Consider the following 25,280-nt stretch of genomic DNA (forward strand, 5'->3'; position numbering starts at 1 on the left):
GTTCATGGCCCTTAACCATTAGTTTGCATCCTGGGTTTGTTTTGGACCACATCATCTAACTTTTCAACCAAAATTCAGGCAGCATGTTCAGGACAGTTACAGTAAAAACTGTTGACAAGGTTTGGTTTTGACCTACACAGTCCTTATGTTTTGAAACATCTTCACAGATCCTTACAGCATACAGCCAAGCACACACCCTTCAGTTTCATTCTATAAAAACCTCCCTCTGGCAAGCTGCAACACAGCCTTCATGTTGTTTCAGACAGTTTGACCTAAAAAAAAAAAAACAACAGAAAACCAGCAGTTATCTCTTAGGGTCATGGGAACATCACATGGCATGCAAACAAAACCCAAAGACACAACCAATTCAGTATGGACACAAAATCTTAGCTATAGTAGAGTCTTAAACACCATAGCCCTGAGTTCCACACCAGGGCCAGGAACGGAAAAAATCCCTGGGATTATTTTATTAATAAAATAGAGTGCAGTGAAGATATGCACACTATAGCCAGTGCAAACTTTCAGGAAGTCAGGTTTCAGTGAGTTTTAAATGAAGCTGAGATTTTTAGTCTGTATAGGAATAATTTCAATCTGAATGAATTTTAAAATCAGAAAAACATTTTTGTACTGTTTGATTTTCTAAAATGTCTAATGGGTATGTTAGTTCATGCACTAAGAATACCTAAGAACACCAAATCAAGTACCCAAAAGTCAGGAAATGCCACTACTAGCACTGAAGGTGCAGACTGAATTCACATGTGTTCTATGTATTATTCATAGTTTCATGACTGACTGTTTTGGGGTTTGTTTTTTTTTTTTAATTCTTTGCGTGGGGCTATACAGATTTCCATCTACTAAAAAAGGCACTGGCAAAACATGATAACCTCAGGCAAGGGTTTGGATTTTCAAGGTTTCCAAGAGTACAGCTGCCCAGAACAGGTCTTCTCTGTGGCATACTTCACAGCCAAGGGTTCACAGGCTTCACAGCACCCTGCTATGGAAGCCATCAGGAGAACAAGACCAGATGAGCCTTCTTGTGGGAGTCCCAGGTGCACTGCATCAAAAGCTCACTGAATTGGAGATGTTTCCCTCCTTGACTGTCATTTCCTGGCACTGGAGTTCATTGATAACATTTGGTATCTTGGAATATTCCCAGCTACCTCTAGGTCAGAATGACAGAAGCCAGCACAAACCTAAAACATTTCTTTTTTTAGAATATCACATAGAGGAAAAACTAAAAGCTTGAATACACTACCACTAGCTAGATAATGCACTGGCAGTGCAGGGGATTGCAGTGCAAAAACCATAACTGAATAAGTGAGCAGGTACATTTTGATTCTGTAATTGTATTTTTAATAAATGAACCACATGGTTTCAAACTAGCTGGGTGCCATCTGTATGAACAGCAACTTCTGCATCATTAAAATTCTGTATTAGGAAAACTGTCTTGCCTATAAAATAGAGCTGTGAGAGCTCTCCAAAGATAAATGTTGTAAGACCTATTACAGGGGATATTTAATGTACACTTGACAAAATACAGAACACAATTTTGTATAACCAGTGATATGAGCTAATAGGCCTTTAATTCAGTATTTGCTTTCTGTTAATTCAAAGCGCTTTTTTTTCCCAGCTGGGTAGCAAGTCTTTGAGTAATTTTTTTTCCAGTGCTTAGACCTGACAGAAATTTGAACATGAACAGTCTGCCAAAGTGTTCTTCACCTCCCAAGACACTCCTGCACTCCACCAGTTGTAACAATTTTGCTTTGATGACTAAACACTATTTAACAGACCTATCCTTCATACAGGGCTTTTATCAGAATGTTTCTACATTTGAATGGTATTAATATTATGAATAATAATTTAAAATAAGCACTTTGAAAACCACAGTACTCCTTAACACTGAATTTTTACTTAGGATTCTGTGTCAGCTCAAAAGCTGATCATGTCAACAGGAGAAAAAAAAATGGTGAACTTCCACAGTCAAAGCAGGACATGGGTTCCTCATCTTTTCTATGAACTGTCCTCTTCCATTCCCCTTAGGAAGGAAATAAATCTGTCCTGAAGCACTTCATTAGAAAAACTGAAATTGTTCAAAGACTTGCTGAAAACATTCACTACTCTAAGAACAGAAGGTCACTAAACTCAGGTATCCCACCCATAGCACAGATTAACAAATTCTCAAGGACAATTTTTTTCACAGAATCATAGAATGGCTTGGGTTGGAAGGGACCTTAAGGATCATCTACTTACAATCCCCCTGCCATGGGCAGGGACACCTCCCACTATACCAGGTTGCTCAAAGCCCCATCCAACCTGGCCTTGAACACTTCCAGGGAGGCAGCAGCCACAGTTTCCCCAGGAAACCTGTTCCAGTGTCTCACCACTCTCTCAGTAAAGAATTTCTTCATAGTATCTAATCTAAATCTACCTTTTTTCAGTTTGAAACCATTCCCCCTTGTCCTATCACTACAAGTCCTTGTAAAAAGTCTCTCCTTGGCTTTTTTGTAGGTCCCTTCAGATACTGGAAGGCCACCATAACGTCTCTTCAGAGCCTTTTCATCTCCAGGCTGACCAATCCCAATTTTCTCAGCCTGTCTTCATAGGAAAGACCCCTGCTCTCTGATCATCTTTGTGGCCCTCCTCTGGACTCACTGCTCCATCTTCTTCATGCATTGGGAAACCCAGAACAGGTGGACACACTACTCCTGGTAAGGTCTCATGAAAGTGGAGTAGAGGAGGAGAATCAGATTCCTCCACCTGCTGGCCACGCTTCTTTTGATGCAGCCCATGATACTGTTGGCTTTCTGGACTGCCAGCATGCACGACCAGCTCATGTCGAGCTTCTCATCAAGCAGCACCCTCAAATCCTTCTCCTTAGGGTGCTTAATCCATGCTCTGCTCAGCCTGTATTTGTGTTTGGGATTACCCCAACCCATGTACAGGACCTTGCACTTGGCCTTAATGAACTTCACATGGTTTGCACAGGTCTGCTTCTCAAACCTGTCAAAGTCACTCTGGATGACCTGCCTTCCCTCCAACAGGCTGACCATAACACACAGCTCGGTGTCACTGGTACACTTGCTGAAAGTACACTGAAACCCACTGTCCATGTCACAGACAAGATGCTAAACAGCTCCAGTCCCAATACTGACCCTTGAGTAACACCACCTGACATTGATCTCCACTTGGACATCAAGCCATTGACCGCACATTTTTTGAGTGCAACCATCCAGCCAATTCTTTATCCACAGAGTGATCCTAGAAGTCCATGTCTCTCCAATCTAGAGACAAGGATGTCAAACAGGACAGTGTCAAATGCTTTGCAGAAGTCCAGGGAGATGACACCAGTTGCTCCTCCCTTATCCACTGATCCTCTAACCCCATCACAGAAGGCCACCACATTTGTCAGGCACAATTTGACCTTACTGAAGCCATGTAGGCTGTCACCAATCATGCCATTATTATCTGTGTGCCTTAGCATAGTTTCCAGGAGAAACATCTTCATGATCATGCCAAGCAGAAAGATGAGGTTGACTGGAGCATGTTTCCTGGGTCATCTTTTTTGCCCTTTCTAAAAACATGGGTTATGTTTCCCCTTTTTCCAGTCAGTAGAAACTACACTGGACTGCCAACGACTTCTCAAATATGATGGGTAGTGGCTTAGCAACAACTATCACTATTTTTGCAACCTACACCTTCCTTCAGCAGCCTCTTTCCAAATGGAGCTCTGTACTCCAACCCTAAACCTATGTTGGTGGAGACTTAGCCTGAAATGCCTCAGGTACTTCGTTGGATGAGACTTAAAACCAAAATATCCTAGCCATGCCTTAAACAAACATGTCCTCATGTCAGCTGAAACTCAGCACAAGATTGCAGGGACAGCCCAGCCAGTAAAGATTTCAGGAGATAATCCTTTTGACACCCTACTCTTCCTTTTGGTAGCCCCTTTCCAGACCACTAAACTGGAGCTTCCACTCTTTGTTTCACTTCTAACCCTTATCCCAAACCTAGATGTCAGATGAGTCCTAGCCCAGCATCCTCAATGATAGTCCAGGTGACCATGTCCTGAGAGGACAATAATTTCTGTCCCCTTCCACTCCCAGTCCAAATGGACCTCTAGACTTTCTGTTTATAAACCAAAGGTGTGGGCTGAGACCTAGGCCAAAGCTCCCAACCATCCAACACACAGGAAATTTTGCAGAGGGTAATTCTTTTTGCTGCCCCTTCTCTGTCCTACCTCAAATGGGGATCCAAACTTTGCCCGCTCCCTGTCCCTAACCCTGACTGTAGCCCCAACTCTAAGACCCAACACAGACTAACCCAAATCCCCTCGTCATAGCCAGGATTATAAAGTTCTCAGAAGATAATTTCAACCCTTTCTCAAGTTGGGTCCAAGTGGCTCTGCTCTGTTAAAATTTTTTGTCTGAAAGTAAAAGACCTTAGCTCCAAACTCTGAGCCAGCACTGAGGTGAAAAGACATCAAGGAAGAATTATTTTTGCAGACTAGCCCTTGCTCTGGCTCCTTTTCTGCTGCCCCACAACTGCTGTTCTCAGGTTTGACTCTTTACATAATCCTAACTCCAGCTTCCCTCAACATGCCAAACCGTGGCTTGGATGAAAACATCTCAGGTAAGAATTCTTTTTGTGGCATATCCCTTTTTGGCTACCCTTTGGAACTCCACTCTAGGTGCATCCCTAAGCATGTTAAAACTCTCTTGCTCTTAATCCAATCCTTAACTCTTACCCAAATCCTCAGCCTGGGCTGAGCCTTAGGCCAAGACACCCAGCCATGACCTAGACGAGTAATTTCTCAAGGAAAACTCTGTCTGCAGCCAACTCATCCCATTCCTGGTTATTTATCAACTTTGCCAAAGATGATGATGATGATTTTTTGTTGTTGTTGTTGCTGTTTCCAACTTGAGGATAAATAATGAGTGTCTCCAGATTTTTTTATGAATTATGTACCGCATTTGCATTAAAGCAATTTGGAGTTATGACCTATGTGAGGTAGAGTAATTAATTTCTGTTCAGGATTTTTTCCACTTCCTGACATAAGAGAAACCTCAAATGTGTTTTCCTGGGATTCTTCACTTTATTTAAATGCTGGGAAGCTTAATTTGCTTCTGCTGTACCCATCTGACTACTAGTCTAAAGCATATCTAGAGCTGCAAGACACCTGGCTCCAATATTTTAGATATAATAAACATTAAAAAAAAAAACGCATGGAAGAGGTATTTTGGTATCTGTGAAGCTAGAGTTCCTTTTTTCTCATGCCAAATGGTAGGTGCTGAGTTTTAAATAGCATTGTGGAAAGGTATTACGCAGGGTATGTCTAAGAGCAATTGGGGTAAAGTAAGAAATGTCTGCAGGAACAAGAGAGATTATACAACAAAAAATTAAATTCAGCTTTGTCTTCATTCTTTTTTGTCTTGTCATTATTTTCTCTTTTTTAATATGTCACTTAACCTTCTCTTGTGATCCTTGGGAGAATAACATGAGAAAAGTGTTTTATAGTAACGCTGTCAAAAAGAATCCTTGGGGTAACATTGATCAAATCTATTAAGACATTTCAAGACTAATATTACACTAATATTAGTATCAAAATTATTATGAAATAGAAGTTTTCTTTTTTGATGAGTACTGCCAGAGCAGTATGTAAGTTCCCACCATTTTAATGAGTCACACAAACTTTCTCAAAAATATTTCTCTTTGTTTCCAATGTTATATCCATTGATGGCTGTACCTCATTAGTTCAGAACAAAAAAAAAAATATTTATCGGTTCCAGACCGAATCAAACCAAAAGTGGCTATTTTCAAGTGAGGATCTGCAGCCTCTTTTGCCACATAATTCGGTTTCCCGTGAGTTCTTGGCTATTCACGATGTTGCCACTCGGTGGTGCCAAAGCGCTGCATCTCGAAACGTCAGACGGTCTGAGATTCAATCGCTCATATTGTGGAACACAGTCCCACCAGGTTTTTGTAATGTTTCCTTAAAATAATGTATTTACTGTTCCCTGGCATCAGCTTAAAAAAAAAAAAAAAAAAAAAAAAAAAAAAAAATCCACTCTAGCTGGACGATGCTTTCAAATTTGCTAGGCATATTTTTTCATATAATGCTTTTTGAACTAGAACTACATGATCACTGTTCTGTTACCTTTATGTAGGGAGACATCTTCAACAGAGAAACTATCTATAAAATACTCTAAATGTTAGAGTGGCTGAGTTGTGCAACGACCAAACAACCAGTGCAAATATAGTTAATATTGTCCACTACATGTGCACCGTCTGTGCTAAAGCATTAATGCCTTATAAAAAAAACAACAAAGTATTATGACCTTGAACTAAAAAAAGTTAACAAGTATATAAATGTCTACCTGTAAAATGCCCTGCTTAGATTGCTGCTACCACTACTTCCAGCAATTTCCATTGTTCCAACCCAAGTCAGTTAGAAAAGGAACTGTCTGCCTAGTGGAATAATAAAAAAATAGGACTTAGAAGCAAAGTAGGGGTACCTCACTAAAAAACTTTGAGCACAGCGAAAAGATACAAACAAATTATTTTAAGTATCCCATGCAACCTTCAAAGCAGTAAACCCAGGTGTTTTACTAGTGGGCTACGAGGATCCTTTTTATAAATAGAACTGCAAATGGAAAGAATGGGACATACCCCAACTTTCTAGCAGAGCACTACTTCAGACCTATAGCCTCTGTACAGCTGCTCAACACCATCTCAGAGTTTCTGACCACTCAAATTCGGCAGCTCTGGATGCTCTCTGAAACCAGATTTCTGAAAAACTGAGACAGATTTGGGATCAAAATTTTTACAGCTCGTTTTTAAAGGAGAAAGGTTTGGGGGGGCTGTTTTGCTTTTTTAGCTCTCAATGACAAAACAGCTCCCACTGTGATGCACAACAGCTCTATTTTACATAAAGCTATTTAATTTGATGTATTAAGCCAGTCTGAAGGAATTAAGATCTTTGAAACACAGCCTCAGAAAATACATCCCATTATGCTGACTGGGAGATCTAGAAATAACTCAAAGCACGCCGACTTCGGGCGACAGTTTCAAATGCTATTTCTGCATTAGAGATGGCCTCTGAGGAGCCCTGATCGCAGCTTTCGAAGCCCGACAGAGCATCCACCCACAAGCCCCAGAGACCCCTGCCAGGGGCCCAGGCCTGCTGCTGGCTTAACACCGGCGGCAACAAACCGGCTCTCAGCACGGGAGCTGCGCCGCCTCTGGAGCAAGCGCAGACTGGTTAAACCAGAGCTGATTAGTGGCCGTCACCGTGGAAATGGACCCACGTTAACGCCGTCCCCGAAGGCCCAGATGGGGTAGGGACAGGAGCACCGAAGCTTTCCCTCACCCGCTGCCTCAGCACGGCGCCCGGCGGCCCGGGGGCGGCCCGCGCAGCGCAGCGCCACACGTACCAAACCACGGACACGTTCCCGTGGGGGTGCTCACAGGAAAAGGAGCACGGCCCGCAGCAACGGCGGGACAGACGGACACAAAGACAGACAGACACACAGACACACAGACAGACAGACGCCCACCACGGGCCACCACTCCCGGCCCCCTCTGAAGCGCCGCGGGACCCCCCGCCCCGGTCCCAGGGGCGATGCGGCCCCACACCACCGGGCGGCGCCCCGCCACCCCTCGGCCACCACCGCCGCGCCCGCCCCACTCCCCGGCTGCCACGTCGAGATTGCTCTCCGCGCCGCGGCTGCCGCCTCCCCGAGCAGGGAGGGGCAGCCAAGGAGGAGGAGGTGGAGCGGGGCGCCGGGCGGCCGCCGGGGGTGCAGTAGGCGGGGAGGTCGGGGCCCGCCCTTCAGGCGTCCCGCTCCGCCCCGCGCTCGGCGGTGATGTCGGCGTTGCGCTGCGGCAGCGGCGGGCGCTCGGCGGGGCGGTGACGTCGAGCGCGAGGCGGAGGGCGGGGAGGAAGAGGAGGAGACCCGGGCGCCTCCGGGGCTGAGGCAGCCGCGTCCCGCCGAGCCTCCGCTCCTGTCCCGTCCTTCCCCACACCCTCACCCCTCCGGCGGCTGCGGCTCGGGCAAGCGAGCGCGGCTCTCCTGCGGCCGCGATGCGCTCGGCCTGAGCGCTCCCTCGCCGCCCCGCCCGGTGTGGGCCTCTGCGGGGCAGGGGGTCGCTATGGCTGCGGGGAGCTGGCAGGAGATGGCGGCCCAGCAGGCCGAGGAGGCAGCGGCCCGGGTGCGGGACGTCCTGTCTGGTGGCCTGGGCCTGCTGCGTGCCGAGCTGGGCCTGGAGCTGGGCCTCGACCCGCAGGGCCTGCCTACCTGGCTCGCCCTGGTGGTCCCGGCCGTGTTGGGGCTTGGGCTGCTGGGGCTGCTGCTGACCGTCGCCTGCGGAGGCGGCCTCCGTAAGAAGCCAACGCGGAGCGCGGCGGAGAGGAAGGGTGACGAGGCGGTAGGCGCGGGCCTGACAGCCAGCGGGGGGCAGGGCAAGGCCTCCGGACAGCTGCACCTGAAAGGCGAGGAGCAGAAGAAACGAAACAAGAAGAAACTGCCGGAGAAGACGGCTCGGGTGAGGGGAGCCGCGCCGCTCAGGAGGAAAGGGTTGAGGCGCCCCGTTGGGGCGGGGGAGGCGGCCAGGTCCGGGCGCCGGCGGGGGAGGGGGAATGAAAGGCTCATTGACAGCGGCAGGATGGGGATGGGGATGGCGGCGGCGGCGGGGCTTGCCGCGGCACCCGGCCGGGCGCGGCGAGTTTCAACCTGGGGGAAGGGGCGGGAGGTTGGGGAGGCCGTGTATGGCGAGCAGCTCCCAGCGCGGCTGCCTCTCCCCGGGCCTCGGTCCCGCTGCCCCCTGCTCGTAGAGACGCTTTGAGGTTGGTTAAGGACCGGTGAGAAGAGAGAGAACGGCCCGTAGGGTCTGGGGCCTCTAGAGCTTTCCCCGAGTCGGTGTGCGGGGCACCTGGGTGGGACGTGGAAGAGATGGGGGGGTTCCGACTGTCTGCTCCGGAGCCGACTCGGGTCGTCTGGGTTACTCGATTGCTTAGAAAATGTGGAGGTGCAGCGCGCACACACGGAAATTACATGCTAATAGTCCAGAGTGTTGATGGAAAGGCTTTTATCTTTTTAGAAACATTTTAATAGAAAAAAAATCACTTGAAAGAGTTATTTTTATTATTATTATTGATTGAATGAATGCTCGCAGGGTTAGAAACCAGTAGCGTAGAACTTAACAAAGCTTAAGTAGCTTAGAACTTAAATGATGTTAGCATCAATGTTGTGGTGAGCTTGCCTCGGTAGGAATATGTCTGATTTAGCTGTTACAGTACGGATCATCTCCTTTAATAAGGAAATCTGTATCTTAGCAGCCCCTTAAAAACAGATCATTCCTACTTTCTTTTTCCATTCATTATTTTTTCATTCATTATTTTCCAGTCCTCTGTATGTGGTGTAGCAACCTTCCGTCCTTGACTGTGTGTGCATTCCAGGAGAAAATTAGTAGAGCACAGAAATTCTCACTGCTTTTCTAAACCTTCCAGTTATCATAGTTTTGGGGCTTGAAGGGATTGCTTCCATAGCTCTATATTGTTAGGGTGTTTGTAATCCTATTTATGTCCAAATGGCTTATAGGAATGAAAGGGCAGCAGATGTCTCCTTCCTTTTAGAACTGTCTTTAATTATATCTTTCTCTATAATGTCTGAATTGCTTACCTAATTACCAGAAAAAGGGGAGAAAATGGATTTGTACCTTCATTTGAGTCTGTGGCAGTATTAAGACTTGGAACTTTTTAAATGAGAAGTTAAGGCTGGAATATCTTAAAGAAAACAAAATCTGCATACACCACCAAGCTCCCTTTGAGTGGTGAACAACTGAAGTTGATTCTGGAAGTTGCAAGAGCATCCAGAAGAGGAAGCATCGTGATTCAGAGTCTCCAGTGTAGCTAGGTCTCCATTTTGGAGAAGGCATGCTAAAGGTGCCGGGTCTTAGGGTTGGGGTTTTTTTTTCCCATCTTGAACAGCAGATATTTCAAGATTTAATAGATCTGTTACACTGTCTTGAAAGGCTAATCTTACAAATTCAGATTTTGCTTGGTTTATTTTCTTTAAACTCCAGTATAAAAACAGTCTGATGACTCTTGCAAGTCATCATTGAAGGCATTTTAAAAGGCCTCAGCAGAAGGTAGAGCGAAGGGGTACGTATACAGTTAATTTGGCAGAGATCTGTAGCACAGGGCTTCATAAAAACAAAGTTTGTGTTAATTTTATGTGAAACTTAACTAAATGACGTTTTTGTTCAATATAAATATGTTTTTGCAAGCTGCACTTATTTAGGCACAATATAATGAAATTTGAGGCTATGTAAGAACAAATATATTCATAATCAAAGGAGTAAACTAGTTTTTTTGCTGTCGAACTGTCATTCTATGTTCTTAGGATTTTTGAAGTTATTTTTGTAGCATTTTGTATTCATTATTTCCATGCAGAGGTGAAAAATCCTCCAGCTTTCCCAAAAGGAAAATGCACAAACTGAATCATTAACTATAGTGCAAATAAGTTTATACCAGTGGCAAAGTTTGTTAGGCCACCCTCATGCTCAGTTTCCAAGGTAAGTTCATGGAAACCTGTGTTAGCTTATCTGTGACATTAGCATGTTTGTGACTTTCACATGAAAAATTCTCAAAATAACACTGGAAATGTAAAGAACAGCAGAAGTTCTTGCTGATTGCTGCCTAATTATTATCACCTTGTGGTTTTGTACACTGTGATGCAAATACTGAGGTCTGTGAAGGGAAAAGAGTAAGCCTATTATCAGTAGATTTACTTCAGGGTTTGCTGTGTCAAGGTCTAGATTTACGTTGTGGCCATTTCGGAAAGCTCAGAGCAAGTGGTCTGCAGCACTGAAGAACACACTGCAGATGTCTCATTAAAAGCTGTAAAGTTACTTTAATACAAAAATTACTGAACTCATTGTATGGCAGGTGATGTGTAACTCTCATCACTGAGAATCTGAAATGTTCTTCACCGTACCCTCTCTGGGGAAGAATATTACTGCTTTGTTTCTTGTATGTGGCTTACTTCAGTTCCTGCATAGCTAGGGTACAACTTGCCTGATATTTTTAGTAGAATAATTGGGTAGTGCTGTGTTGACCACATACAGTAGCAACTATGACTTTCTATTTATTTACTTGTTATGGGCAGACTGAGGAAAAAAAAAAAAAAAAGAAGCTGAAATGGTTTAGCTTTCGTTAACACTGTAGTTACAGAATCAAAACTAGTTGGAGCAGGATAGTATCATGGTATCCTTCATGTATAGTAAACCTGAAGCTCCTTTCTCCTTTTTTTTTTTTCTGATTTTCTTTTTTCCTGGCAGTGGCAGAGCTCTTTGTCTCCCATCTCAGTTCTTTGACCCCTGCTAAGATTAGCCCCTGCAAAAAGATTATTTCTTTTTCTTTGAAAAAATTTCTTGATCTTTAATTTTAATTCTTTATTCTGATTACTTATTCTCTCTCTCTCTCTCTCTCTACTACTTCTTAAATCTTCAGCAGAAAAAGGTGAAATTATTCTTACGTGGTTTCTGTACAAATCTGCAAAACAGCTCAGAAACTTGAGAGTAACCATCTTCTGTATTCTGCTATAGCTTTAGTAAGCCATTGCAGAAAATAGCAGATTGACTGTGTACTTCCTGTTGTTTGAAGTATACCTGGACAGTAAATGCTACACATTTTACTAAAAGCTTTTGCATTAATTTGAGAGTTTCCTGCTTGGTCTGCTAGAAAGCACTTTTCAAGCTATGACTTCCGTGCTTATTGTACATAGACAGCATGAAGAACTTTTCATACTTTCAGCTGATACTCTGTTGGGTTTGTGTATAGTAGTTGTCTAATTGCAGAAGTTGGGCTGTAGGATTTTCCAATGCTTTAAGAGAAAATTGCTTATTTTCTTTCTTAAGCTAACATGGGTAAACAGCTTAAATCTCTTTCACCGGCCAAAGATACTCTTAAGTATCCACATCTTTATAATGTGTAACTAAGGACTTCTGCTAAGATGGCCTTCTAAGACTCAAATGATAGCAATATAGTCATGGCCATTTGACACGTGAAACCGAGTTATCCATTACTCTGTATCATATTTAAAGAACAATATGTTTTTAACAGTGTTGGCAAAACTTTTATTCTACTTTTGGATTATCTTAATGCCCTCGAGTGTGTGTGAAAAAGGCTTCTTTAAATATTGGGGTTTTAAGATCAGCAGGCAAGAAATGTGTTCAGAAATCAGTAGTGTTACTGACAGCGCTATTTCTGCCTTGTTTCATCTTTCCTGTAGCATTTAGGATAAAGAAAAAAAAAGAGGGCCTTTAATCAATTAAAAAATGTCTGGATGTTTAAACTTAAAAGTTGATTATACTAATCTTTTTCGCTATAGATGTCATTTAAAAGAAGAATTTCTGAATAATATAGAAAAGCTTTTTTCCTTTCTGCTTCTGTTACTATCTTTGTATCCAAAAATGGTCACATGAATTTTGGTTAAAATTCTATGATTCATCTGTGGGCAGGAAATAAATGTGGAAAGCTTCCACTGAAAAGGGGACTATTGCAATTAAGAGATACATTCCTGGAGAAATGTATGAAAGTACAAGTTTTTAAACATATTTCTAATGGGAATTGTTTTTGTGATCAGATGATCAGACACCATTTTAAACAGTCATGTGGATGGATTTTTCCAGAGGGTTCTTAATTGATATGAATTAGTTTATTATGTGAGAGAAACAGCTGCATTTTTTTAAATTAAAGCTTAAATTTTTATCTTGAGTTTTTGAGAGGGATTGTAGAAAATGAGTTTAAATTTAAAGTTACATTATTGCTATGTAATAGCAAGGAAGCAAAGCAGGGTACAGACTTCAAAAAGTTATTTGGCTGTAAATATTTTCCACCCCAATCCAGTTCTAAATGCAGCAAAATTTGCAGTCCAACTCTAATACTAAATAACTTGGAATTTGTGATTATTTCTCAAGCTTAAAGTCTTAAATATCACAGGTACTAATATGGTTTGAAAGGCATGACACCACTAATAACATGGCTGTGCAGAATCTGGAGAACTACAAGACTTCAAAGCTGATTTTTAGGCAAAAGAGTTATTTTCAAGATTGAATATCAGTTCTATCTTGTGGAATTGAGTACTGTGAGCTTTGTTGAGAGGAGTTTGAAAGGAGCAGTTTAAAAATAAACTTACACTTCACTCAGCATTCTGAAAATTATCTTTGATACACTTTGATATCTTTGATACAAAAAGTCAAATTAAAAGCTGGTTGTTGCAAAAGAGGGGTTAGGTGACCTGATCTTTCAATTTCTATTAATAGTTACAAAATAAGTTGGCGTGCTGGCTAACTAGAGTAAGCAATACTATGTTATGTGCTGGTGAAAGCATGCCAAGGGTGATCTGTAAGCGTAATATAACATGGCCAGACTGAAATACCTGTACTGGTTAAACTGGGGGTCAGATCTGATATTTGAAGGAATAGGTCACACAAAGTTTTATGATCTTTGCATCACACAAGCTTTTTTGCTTTTAGGTGAAACAGAGGTAAAATAGTTATTTTTGTTATTAAAAAATATATAATAGCGTTTAAACTTAATTTTTAAAGAAATTGTGCATCTGTGAAATAATTATGCTTAACCTCTTAGCTGATTTTCAGTCTTTATTTTGTCTGAATCATATATCTGAATCATTATAAATGTGAATCCATAAGAAACCTGTAGACTCTTGTATGAATTAGTACTCTTGAGAATTAATTTTCACTCTGTGAAACTGATGGCTAACAGTATAATCCACTGTTTAATTTCTTTTTCAGTTAAACAGAGTAACCAGTCACAGCTTTTTGTTTACAGTAACCATTACTTTAAAAATGTTTATATTTTTCATAGGAAATGTGTAGGCTAAGATACATGCTTTTGTTATCAAAGGTGAGGATAATCAAGACTAATTCAATGACTGTCCAGAGTTTTAACTGTATATGTTAAACAATACATGCTGATTTTCTTTCCCTTATTATGTAAGGGGAAAATAGTAGATTAATATAATGACTATAATCAAGTCTGTCTGAAAAGAACAATGGGATGTCATGCTTAGTCATGCTTCTTGTTTGACTTTAATTTCTATTCTGCCGTGAAGCTTAACTTGTGAAGGAAATGAGCTATGAGGGATATGCATAGATAGAAATGTCAGAAATTTGGTGAAGGTTGAAGGTATTTTAAAAATTTGGTCCATCACTAAACTGCTACAAAATGGTAAATGTTTTCATTTAATTAGACAATTTATGGCACATATAACTGTAGCTGTTCTGAAAGCTGGCATCTCTCAGAAATTTACCTTTTGATAATGAATTCCTGTGTTGAGTAGGATTGAAATGAAATGAGGAGACCTGTTTTCTTTCTCATTTCTATGCTTTATAGAGAATTGCAGTAGGTATTGCATATTAGTTGCATGTCAGTAATAGTTTAACTAGAGTTTTGTCTCATCTGCTTTATCTAATTTTTTTATTACTTGCATTTATTGTTTACACAGCCTAATGGACGGTCTTTCCTTGATGTATCTGAGAATGATGTAATACAAACTGTCCGTAAAGAAAATCCAAAGCAGCCTGTGGACACAGAAAAGAAGAATGAAAAGGTCAGTTATTGATATGAAACTCCAATATCAAAGTTTAGTGCATGTTATTTATGTATCTAGTAACTCTATTTGTGATTTAAATTCCTGTTACTTACATAAGTGAAGAGGCACATTCCTTACTATCAAGAGTACTCACCTAGTTTGTTGTTGGTAATAGCTAAAAGTATTTTCTTAACTTCTGAGGCCATGCCTTATCAAAGAATGTTTGCATCAGCTGTACCTCCCTTCCCGCCCCTCCACTGAACACTGGTATCTGTGTTCACCGTGGTAAATGTTAATCCTACTGAAGGTAAGTTTGTGTTTCATGTTTCCTGGGTTCTGTGGAAATGCAGCATAATCATAGTATTATTAAGTGGCTTGGAAATGGTCTGACTACTTGGGGGACTAGTATTTAAATGATTAACAGCATGTACTTGCTTATTTCTGTTGTCAGATATATCCATTAGTGATTAGAGTTGTTAATTTCTGATGACAGATTCTGGCTTTGAAGTCTGACTGAGCTTTTTGTTATGCAAATTAAACAGCTACATTAAAAGCATGTTTTAGAGCTTGGTCTGTAGCTTTATCTGAAAGGTAGCCAGACTAGTGGCAATGTTGTTGTTTTTTTAACCCCTGAACACTAATAGCTTCTAGTTGCATCATAAATGCTGTCATTTGTAGGCAGGATGGATACATTTTTGATAGGTGTTCCATCATTTTTGGCTTGCTTCTTTTGCTTACATTGTGCATGGAGTTTTCCAGTTGTCATGGTTTTCTGATCTTGAACAAAATGCATCTCTTCTAACTATACTGAGGAGTATTGGAAAAATAAATTATTATGCATAAACAGTCAGAAACCGGTAGTTGATTATTACAATTTTTTTAGCTCTTTCAAACTTGATTGACTTACATGACTGTCCCACAACTTCTTTTGCAGTTAGTATATTGGCTAAGTATCCTCTGGGTTGGCTTTAGGGCTCTGAAGATTTTGGTGCTGGCAAATAAGACTTTTCTATAAAATGATTTTGACTTAAAATCTCGTGTCACCTGTCAGATTGACTTTGTGGAATATTTTTCAAGAAAATAATAAAATCTGATACTAAAGGAGTAAATAGATATTTCTTCTCAATTTTCACTGTATCTCAACTGGGTTTCAAGTAAGGTCTTAAAATGCTAAACTGGAGCTTTACCTTAAAATTGCAGACTTAGAGATCTGAATTTTAAAATGTTAAGTGCAAGTAGCAGCTCCAGGAAATGAGCACCATTATATGGATATGGACTGACTAAGTGTTCATATCCCTTTGGGGAGCCCTAGGCAAAGCATGATATCCTCAGGAGTTGACTGCTAGTCTTCAATTAGAAACATACCCAAGAACTTTCTCTAAACTACAGGTAACTTTTCAGGCATCTAATTATTTGATTAAGCCTGCCAATCTCTTGTATTTGTAACATTATAAACCAGCCAGGAATAATTGTAATGGGTCCTGTGCACTTTTCTTTGTATAGACTGGGATGGGTAGTATAAGTCAATTGGTGGGATTTAAGTACTATGTGCATATGTGTAAGTATATGTTTATATATAATCTGTGACTTAAGGGTATGATTTTTTTTTGTTGCTTGAACATATGATTTCAATGAAAATCATGCTTTGTGTTTCTGTATTTCTTAGCTGTTTCAGGGTTGTGAATTTCACACATTTTTCAGGATAGTAATTCAATTTGTAACTTCTTGTTCTAATTAGGGAGGAGAAGCTTTGGATAATGTCTGGATTATGATTGTCTTGATGTTTTGAATAGTTTCTTCCCTTTTTTCCATTCTAGTGACTTGCACAGAACAGGGTTTTGGTTTTTTTGGCTGTTATTGTAAAAGACTGTATGTAAAAGTGATTCTGGATGAGATTTCAGGATGTTAAAACTTCATCACCCATTCTGTTTGCAAACACACATCTGCCTTGTTTTGAATGCTAGAAATAAGCAGGCCACTAAGGATGAGGAAGAAACTTTTTTTTTTTATTGTTTTTAAAGTCTTAAAAAAATTCTGGCAGGCCTGTCGAGTTCCTCATGTGCTCTTTGGCTGGTGGCAGAGCTGACACTGGCAGCTGTGTTGCAGAAGGTGACACTGTGAATGAAGAGGCTTCTGCAAAATGATCAGCCAGCCCGCTCAGTAGCCTTTACCATCTCTTGCTGTTTCAGTCAGTTTGTTACTGAGAGAGCTGCTACTACAGCAACAAGTTTGGCAGGTGATGACTAAAATGGATAACTAATTATAGTTCTGGTTTCTCAGATTAGATTGTAGTAACTCAATTTAGAAAAGTATATATATTTCCACAGTTTGAAAACTTGACCTTTTTAAAAATCACAGGGTTTAATAACTTATTTTTAAAAATGATTATTTTTCATTTCTTGTGAAAATATAAAAGTTTTTGTTGGTACCTTTGTAGGAGCTTATTATTCAAGAAACTGGAGTTAAAACATGAAGGAGCAGTCATGCTAAACTGTTGTCTGGCAGACTTCAGAAGTCATTTCAGGTGTTCTCTTAGTGACAAGGGATAGCTGATAGTTATAGTTTTGTTGGTGGGAGATGCAAAGACCTCAAGTTCCATTCTCTTAATAGCTGAAAATGGGAGAGATAGGTAGAAACATACTAATCTTTTTTTTCTACTTGAGCTCCTAGAAGCAATTAATAATTTTTCATGTTTTCCACTTTGCTTTTTAACTCTTTTCATAGAAGGTGCTCTGGTAAATAATTTGGCTTCTCATAGTATTAGAACTAATTCTTCTTGAGTTATGTTTGAAATCACTTCTTCTTTGGGAGACTTCTGTCAAGTTAGAGAGATGGTATAAAGGTCATAGAGATGGATAAAGGTCATCTGCTGAGAAATATGCATCCCTGTTTTGTGTCCCCTAGTGCAGTAAAACATGAGTTAACTGCTCAGGTCAGCTCCTGAGCAGTTAAATTTTTATCTGGTGCTGTACTACCACGCTGTACTGTGTTCAGTACCTGTATTGAAACTACATGATGCTTTTAGGGTGTGTTAACTCAAAGGCATGGGAACAGCATGCCATGGTGGGCCTGAAGGATAGCTGCTGCAGCTGTGGTGATAATTTAGTTGTTATAAATTCTAAATTCCAGAGAGATTGTTATACTCTTCTTGGTCATCTGAGCTAAGAAAATCATATAGTTTGAACCTGCATATAAAGCTGGCAATTATTTGTCTTACTCTGGCAGAAGCACATATTCCAGAAAGACATCCAGCATTTTTAGCATGTCCTTATTAGAACATTCCAGCCACAGTGAATCACAAATAGATCCTCTTACAAAATTAGAGTTAATAACTATCTTTCTTTTAAAAGTCTGGGTTGTGTTTTGTTTTGGTTTGGTTTTTTTTAATTCAGGTATACCTAGTAGTTTTAGACCTTCCTTCACTAGACTGAAAGGCTTTTAATACTGTTTTCTTTCTAGTTAAATCAATTTGCCATTGTTTTAACTTATCAAAAGATGAAACTCCAAGGCATTCTGCAATATTCTCTCTCCCAATATCTTGGGTCATTTTTCTATCTCTTTTGTTCCTCGGTATTCTCTTTTTAGCAATACAGTGCTACCTATATCACCAGAACTGCTTGCATAAGTAGTCATCTCAGTTATAGTTTGTTTATTTCTGCTTGTATAGCCAAGAAGCCATAATTGGTGAAATCTTGGGAAAAAAAGCTTGCACATCCAATGTATGCATTCTAATCACAGGTCCTGTTTTGAAGTAATATTCTAAACTGGAATTCTCTTAAGTGCTTTTTCTTTGTTTTTTTTAAAGAGGAATCATTGACATTGTTTCTTTCTCTGTATGTAACTTTATACTTCTGCACAAAACAAATTTTGCCAGAGTAGAATCTGCCTGCCAGGCAGCTCATACTCCTTCATGAGTGTGATGCATAGCTTCTTTCACCTGGCTTTGTGCTCTGTAGCATAAGTAATTGGTCCCCCCACCTGCCATTTTTGTTACAGGATAAGTCTTCCTTCTTACTCAATACTCTTAGCTGCTGCTCAGGTGTTAGTTGAGTACCTCTTTCAAGATATTGTCCATCTAAGGGTTGTTCAAGAAAATCTGTTTTAAATTTACTCCTGTATTTAAGCAGGGTGGGAAATTCTAAATCGTTATGATAACTCATCACAATGTAATTATTAAGAAAATGTTTTATATTTATTCCAGTCAAAGAAAAAAAAGAAATCAAAGGGAGATGCTAAAACCATTCAGGATCTGTCACGTCAAGATGGAAAGGAAGTTGATGAAGGTACTGAGCACAAATACCACAAAAATGCAATTAGATTTCTGTTGCCTTAAATGCTTTTAAAGATGTACTTGTTTGTGCTTCATAAATAAACACAAGAAACTCATTGTGACTACACCGTTGCATATTATATCTGGAAATCAGACTTTTGAAGCAACATCAACGTGACGTATTTTGTGGTGCTTTCATTTTGGGAATATTTTAGGAGCTTGGGAGACAAAAATCAGTAACAGAGAGAAGAGACAGCAGCGTAAGCGAGACAAGGGACTGACTGATGGTGGCTCAGGAGAATCGAATCTTCAAGCAGTGGAAAACACAGTTTCTGTGTCTACTGAACAACTGATACCAACACCATCCCTTTCAGCTGGTCTCAGAAAAAATAAAGGTATGATGGTTGATAGGTCTGAACACGTTCTCCATGTTAACTTTACTTGAGTGCTTAAATAGTGACTGTTTTCAGTGTATGGTAGGTATATTTGGAGGTGTAAATCTTAATGAAATAATTTCAAGCCATGTGAAGGTACTTTTTCCTTTATTTTGAGCCATTGTTTTGAGGAAGCTTAGGAGAACATTCTGAAGTCACAGCTGGGACACTGGCCTCCCTGCGTGCCCAGTGCTCTGTCAGTAGCTGCACAGCTGTGTAGGTAGATGTCCCCATTCCTTCAGTCATACTCTGCTGACTGCCCTTTTTGTTTCTGGAAACTTCAAAGGCATTCTCAGCACTGCTTTAGGCAGCGTCAACTCCTTAACTTTTTGAACATTTCCTTGTCAGAAGATTATGCCCGTGAGTTCTCTTTACAGATCATTTACTGTTTAACATGTAGACATGTTTTCAAACATTGATTTAGTAGTATCTGTGCTTAAGTTGTTCGTAATGGTGGGAGCCCTTTGGCAAAAATTCAGTCATCAATTGCTACACTTAAGGATTCAGTAAGGAAATGGAGTCTTTAGCTTCTGTGGCTGCTACTGCATTGGCTCGTTTGAACAGTGTATAGGCACAGGAATTCACATTTGGCTGCAACTGGGAGATGGTTTAAGAAGCTAAAAGAATATGAAGACACAAATAGTTTAGTTGGCTGATGTACTTTTAACCTACTGGTTAACACTTAGTGCTTTAATTAGATGAAACTACATGTTCCAGCAAAAGGACAAAAAGACCAAGCCTAGCAACAATCTGGTTGTAACAGTACACTGAAATTTACATGTCCTACCTGTTGTTTTTAATTGATATTTGTTTGATTGTTCTTATATATTGTCTTGCTAAAGACCAATCTTTAAATAATACATCTGTATCTAGCATTGTCATGATGAGGTCGAACTTAGAAATAGCTCTGCGTTTCTGAAATACTTAGAAACACTTGAAAATGGTGGCCTCTATTTTAGGTTTCTGCTCACTATTCTTAGGGAAACTAGCTGGAGCTCTTGGAAATCTGTCATCATTTGGTTAAGAGGCCCTCAATCATTTTTGAGTCCATTCTGTCTGCAAAATAAACACAAATAATAAAAACTAGAATTTAAATTTTATTCTTAAATTTTCTGAAAACATCTTCATTTACTTTGAAGACTGATGTTTTTTTCTTAAAATGTCAGTCATGGATCCTCTTTTAGAAGTTTTTTACAGTTGTTGCTATTTCGAAAAAACCTCTAGTTTTGTTTCTTCTTAATTAGGGGATGCACTTCTGAATGCACAAGTTAGCAGCTCTAAGCCTGCAAAGGGGGAGTCATCCATTCCACAAGGTAAAAGACTTTCGTTGTTAAGCATTCTAATTAACTAGGAAAGTGTTCCACAGAAATGAGAACACAAATTATTGGTGCAGAATTCTGTGCAGTTGTTGATCTGGAACTTTTTTTATGGAGCTGGCTTTTTTGACTATGCAAATGTTATGTTTCAAAGTTGTAGTTATTTAACAGGTTGAAAACAGTCTCTGTTACATGAAGAAAAAAAAATTGTATCTAGAATTTTCAGACAGATTACTTGTTACTCACATAATAGTAAAACTTATTCTCAAGCTTCACTTAAAAATTCCTTATTCTAGCTTTTCAAACTTACTTTTTTTGTATTGAAGAATTGATTTTTTTCTCAAATAAAAACTTAGGATAGATAACTGCAAAGAGCCAAAAGATACCAGTCTTCTTTGGTGTAAAGTTTGCACTTGCTTCAGATTGTGTACATGAGTCAGTCACTTCTTTACATACTTCTTTGAGAGGCATGCATTAAGTAGGTTTATTTGGAAAGTCAGTAAGTGCAATTGTGTGTTTGTGGATAAATAAACATGATGTTACACATGTCATACACATACTTGTTAAAATATTTGGCTTTTTTTAGACTGTGATTGACCAGTGAATATTTGTGGGTTTCTGATAAGGCACATCATTATAGTCAAAGTGAATTAGTTTGGCATAAGGAAATCAATTTGATTCTTTCTTGTAGCCAGCATTAGTGGTGTTGGTTTAATGAAAAGTACTCAGTGCAATGAAGCAAGTCAGCAAATGAGTTATTAAAAGCACACAGGTCCAGGGAGTGACTCGCTTTCCAGTACTTTGAGAGCTTTACTCCACATGCAAGCTTTCTGGACCTTAGCATAGAAGAAAGGAGCTGTATTCTTCACAGATGCATTAGGGAAGGCCATGAGGCAATAGTCAAGCTTCAGTAATGGAAATTCTGACTGGCCACGAGGAAGAAAGCACTTTGTAAGATTGCCCAGGGATGCTTTGAACTCCCAGCTGTGACAGTTTCTAGAACTGATCAAGTGGTATATTTTTGAAGTGAGCTGTGCTGTGAGCAGAAGGTAAAACTAGGTAACTTACAGAGATAAGTTCTAGTCTTAAGTTTTCTATGATTCTGTGAAAACTTACTGATAGTATAGAGGAGTATCATACCAAAGAGTATGATACACATGGAATATTCAAGCTCCTGCTTCAGAACTTCTGGTGCCTTTTTGCAAGGTTGTAAGAGTTTTTGTAACTGCTACGCTTTGGTTTCTGTCTCTTTGCTGTTCTTGTTACTGCCTTCCCCTCAGACATCGTAGTACCCTTAAGGATGTTGACTGGTGCACTCTTCTAGTGCTGTGGAGTTGTATAGAGGAAGGGCAGTGGGTTTTGGAACAGCAAGGGTAATTTTACAGATGTCTGTGTGGGAAATAATGTGTCTAAGAAAATCTAGGCACATCTTGCCTAATCAATTTCTTGCTGGTGAAACTTCCTTGAATGTGGCATGTTCATGCTGCCTGAGCTATGAGTTCATTTGAGGGATTAAATACTTGGTCTGTAGTTTTTGTTGGCATGTAATGTTGACTGAGTTTTGCATCAGCCAAAAAGGCTGACTGTTTAAGTGTTTTACTTGAAATATGCAGATATTTCTTAATCACTTGTAAATTGCAAGTGTTTCCATTGCTTACATTTGCACATAAAAAGAGAGAGGGTTTGATATACAAAGCCTCTTGAGAAAGATCTGTAATATATAGGAGGTCAGGCTGGGTACACTAGGTGACCATTAGCCTTTATATTTTACAGAGGCATAAATTAAAAATAATTTTTTAAAAGTTTTATATTGAGACATGATGATTATTATACTGCTGACTCCCCTCAAAATGTACACTAAATGTGCTATGACTAGTAAGTAATTCCTCAGCAGAGTAGACTGTTGCAGATAGGCTTGTGGTCTTTTATTGTGATGTAACATAAAATATGTTGTGAATTCTTTTGAGAGTGTTACTATGATTTTTTTTCCTCTAACTTTGATGGACTCCATGGTCAATATGATATCTTCGTTCTTTGTAAATTCTATGTAGTGTTTGGGAAACATTTTCTAATCCTTGGTCATTTTCCCTGCTTCCTACTGAGCTGGCAAGAGAATTGCTTTGTGCAGTTTGGAAGCAGAAATTATTCTTCATTTAGTGCATTGAGCTTTCCAAAAATCATCACCATACTGTGTAAGAGAAATTACTTGGCAGTGTTGGAGGCACCTCTACCTCAGTATTTTTTTTTAACTGATCTAGAAGTACTGGTTCAGCCCTACAAAGAAAGGGATGCAGGAAGGAGGGTGCACTCTGGTGCTGTTTTTTTCCTCACTCTTCAAGTTAGACAGATGGTGCATATTATCTCAACTGGAAAATCAACTGAGACAGAGCAGCAGTGCTTCTAAATCACACTGGTGTAGCAAAGCTGCTGCTCCTTTGTACTTTTTCAATTGTTAAGTATGTTTGCACATAAGTAATATTTCAAATCTTCCTCCTCCAGTTCTTATTTTATATAATGCTTCCATTATGCTTGTATTTCAGTTTCTCCAGTATTGGGTGAAAGCCATACAGTAAATGGAGGAAGCTGGAACGAGAAGTCCGTGAAAATCTCCTCCCAGATTGGTGTAGGGGAGGAGAAATGGACGTCTGTTCCCTCAGCTGCAGCTGGGAAGAGGAAGACTGAGACATCAGCTTGGGGCCAGGACACTGGAGACACCAATGGAAATGGAAAGGACTGGGGTGTAAGCCTGGTGGGCAGACCCTGGAAGGAACGTTCTTTGTTCACTCCTATTGGTAAGCTATTCCAAAGAAAACTTAATTCACTTAATTTTTTACAGAAGTATTATTTTAGAACTGAATCTCTTAAATAGCTTAATGTTTATATATTTTTTAAAAAGCTCGGAGTGATCTAGTGAAATGGTGAACTAAGCATTTTCTGTTTACTCTTAAGTTCTGATGGCTTCACAGCTATGTCTGTTTACAATTCAACTGGGTTTTGGAGTTTATCTGAAATAAATTATTGGTGAAGGAATAAAAAATGTGTATCTCTTCTAAAATTCTAAAAGTGCTTACTTAGTAATTTTGAAGTGTAGCTTCTTTTTTAAATAATTGTCTTAAAACCTAAATTGTAAGTCCATTCTGTTGACCAGTTGTGTGTGGTTTTGGCAGATGTTTGTTTAGGCTTCATACAAAGAATGTTAAGCTTTGGCAACATTTCATGTTACATTGTCTTAGCCTTTGGTACAGTTTTTTGCCTTTATCACTTGTACATAAGAGTACATGAGTATATAAGTTACTTCTGCATAACAAAGGAGATGAAAATTCTTGCCTCTCTGGACAACAATTCAGCTTATTAGTAGATACTGTGATGTGGTCCTTACCAATGTTCAAACTGATCCTAGTCTGTTCTGGAATGCTGTGTCCCTTTGTAGTCAGGATTGTTGCTTTAGTCTGCACCTCTTGTATTTTGTCTCCTCTATCTTCAAATGTGGTGCCTGGGACTGGACCTGTTCTATGATACTGATGTAGAGGCAAAGGACTTTATTTTTTTGTTATGTTTTTTTTGTAGTTATTTGTATTATGCTGTATATTTTAATAATAATTTTAATAATTTAATAAGGTGGTCCAGTGCCTGACTGGGCTGATTGGCTTATGGTAAAATTATTAGTTCTGTGGGTGAGGGGAGAGCAGCAAACTGCCTGTTACAATGACTTCAGTAGTGCTTTCAACAATTTCTCTACTGTTTCCAGGTTAGGATGGTTGTAAAAGTGGTAAGGCTTCAAGGTGGTGGCTAGTGAGTAATACTGTACCTGAAGGCTGGTAACAGGGGAAATACCACAGGGTCTGTCCTTAGGGCTCTCCTGTTTATCATCTTTATAACTGACCCGGAGGAAGTAACATGGTGTCATTCACATCAGATTCCCAGATTCCACCAAACCTGAGTGGGGAGGGGGGAATACAGGATCAGGGATACCTAAACCATCTGGAGAAGTGGGCCACCAGGAACCTGGGGAAGTTCAACAATGACAAATGTGAAGTGCTACCACCTGGGTAGGAGGCACCTAGAGAGCAGCTCTGTGGATAAGGGAGCTTGTAGACACCAAGCTGGTGGAGTCAGTAATTGGGTATTACTGTGATTATCCACTTCTTGGGCAGCATTTGGAATACTCTGTCCTGTTTTGAGTGCAGTGCCATTTCTCCTCCTCCCCCCTTCCACCCTATTGTTAAATAAACATAATTGTAAATAAAAACTACTGTAACTCATACTATCCCTTATTTAGAATCACATTTTAATGAGCTGTTTCTTTTGGCACATTAGTGCCATTGATTATCTCTGCTTATTTTCTACCTTACATTTAACAGTCAAGTATAGAGTTAATAAATATGCTTTTAAATAGCTTAGACTATTGCAGTAATAGGAAGAATAATAGTATGGGTCTCAAAGCACAAGTTACTTTTCCTTTGTGAGCAGTTCATATTCTGAAGAAACTGGAGAGGACAGATCTTGGAAAGGCTGAGAATCCTTTCAGGTTGCATGATCATAAAGTGAAGTGTCTGTCAGCATTTTCTCTTGTAATAAGCAAAATAATGCCCTCAGTTGGGCATATGAAATGTTTACATGGCTGGAACTTTTACTGTTTTTTGAC

The 25,280-nt window shown here is 40.0% G+C and overlaps 1 protein-coding gene and 1 long non-coding RNA gene across 3 annotated transcripts in view; one reads left to right on the forward strand and one right to left on the reverse strand.

Annotated features, from left to right (window-relative positions):
- The window catches only part of LOC139793411 (uncharacterized), a 410,787-nt gene that overhangs the window by 347,482 nt on the left and 38,025 nt on the right, over window positions 1-25,280 (reverse strand). The gene's annotated exons all lie outside the window — the stretch shown is intronic.
- The window catches only part of MTDH (metadherin), a 33,702-nt gene continuing 16,298 nt past the window's right edge, over window positions 7,877-25,280 (forward strand). Inside the window, exons 1-6 of one of the 2 annotated variants that reach the window (XM_071738017.1) lie at window positions 7,877-8,541; window positions 14,529-14,633; window positions 18,817-18,898; window positions 19,101-19,280; window positions 20,564-20,632; window positions 23,176-23,427. In XM_071738017.1, the coding sequence (XP_071594118.1) occupies window positions 8,149-8,541; window positions 14,529-14,633; window positions 18,817-18,898; window positions 19,101-19,280; window positions 20,564-20,632; window positions 23,176-23,427 (1,081 nt within the window). In that variant the 5' untranslated portion in view covers window positions 7,877-8,148. The remainder of the gene's footprint in view (window positions 8,542-14,528; window positions 14,634-18,816; window positions 18,899-19,100; window positions 19,281-20,563; window positions 20,633-23,175; window positions 23,428-25,280) is intronic. The other variant, XM_071738016.1, reaches the window with a different exon arrangement.

Source organism: Heliangelus exortis, chromosome 2, assembly GCF_036169615.1.
Source record: "Heliangelus exortis chromosome 2, bHelExo1.hap1, whole genome shotgun sequence".
Lineage (NCBI taxonomy): Eukaryota > Metazoa > Chordata > Aves > Apodiformes > Trochilidae > Heliangelus > Heliangelus exortis.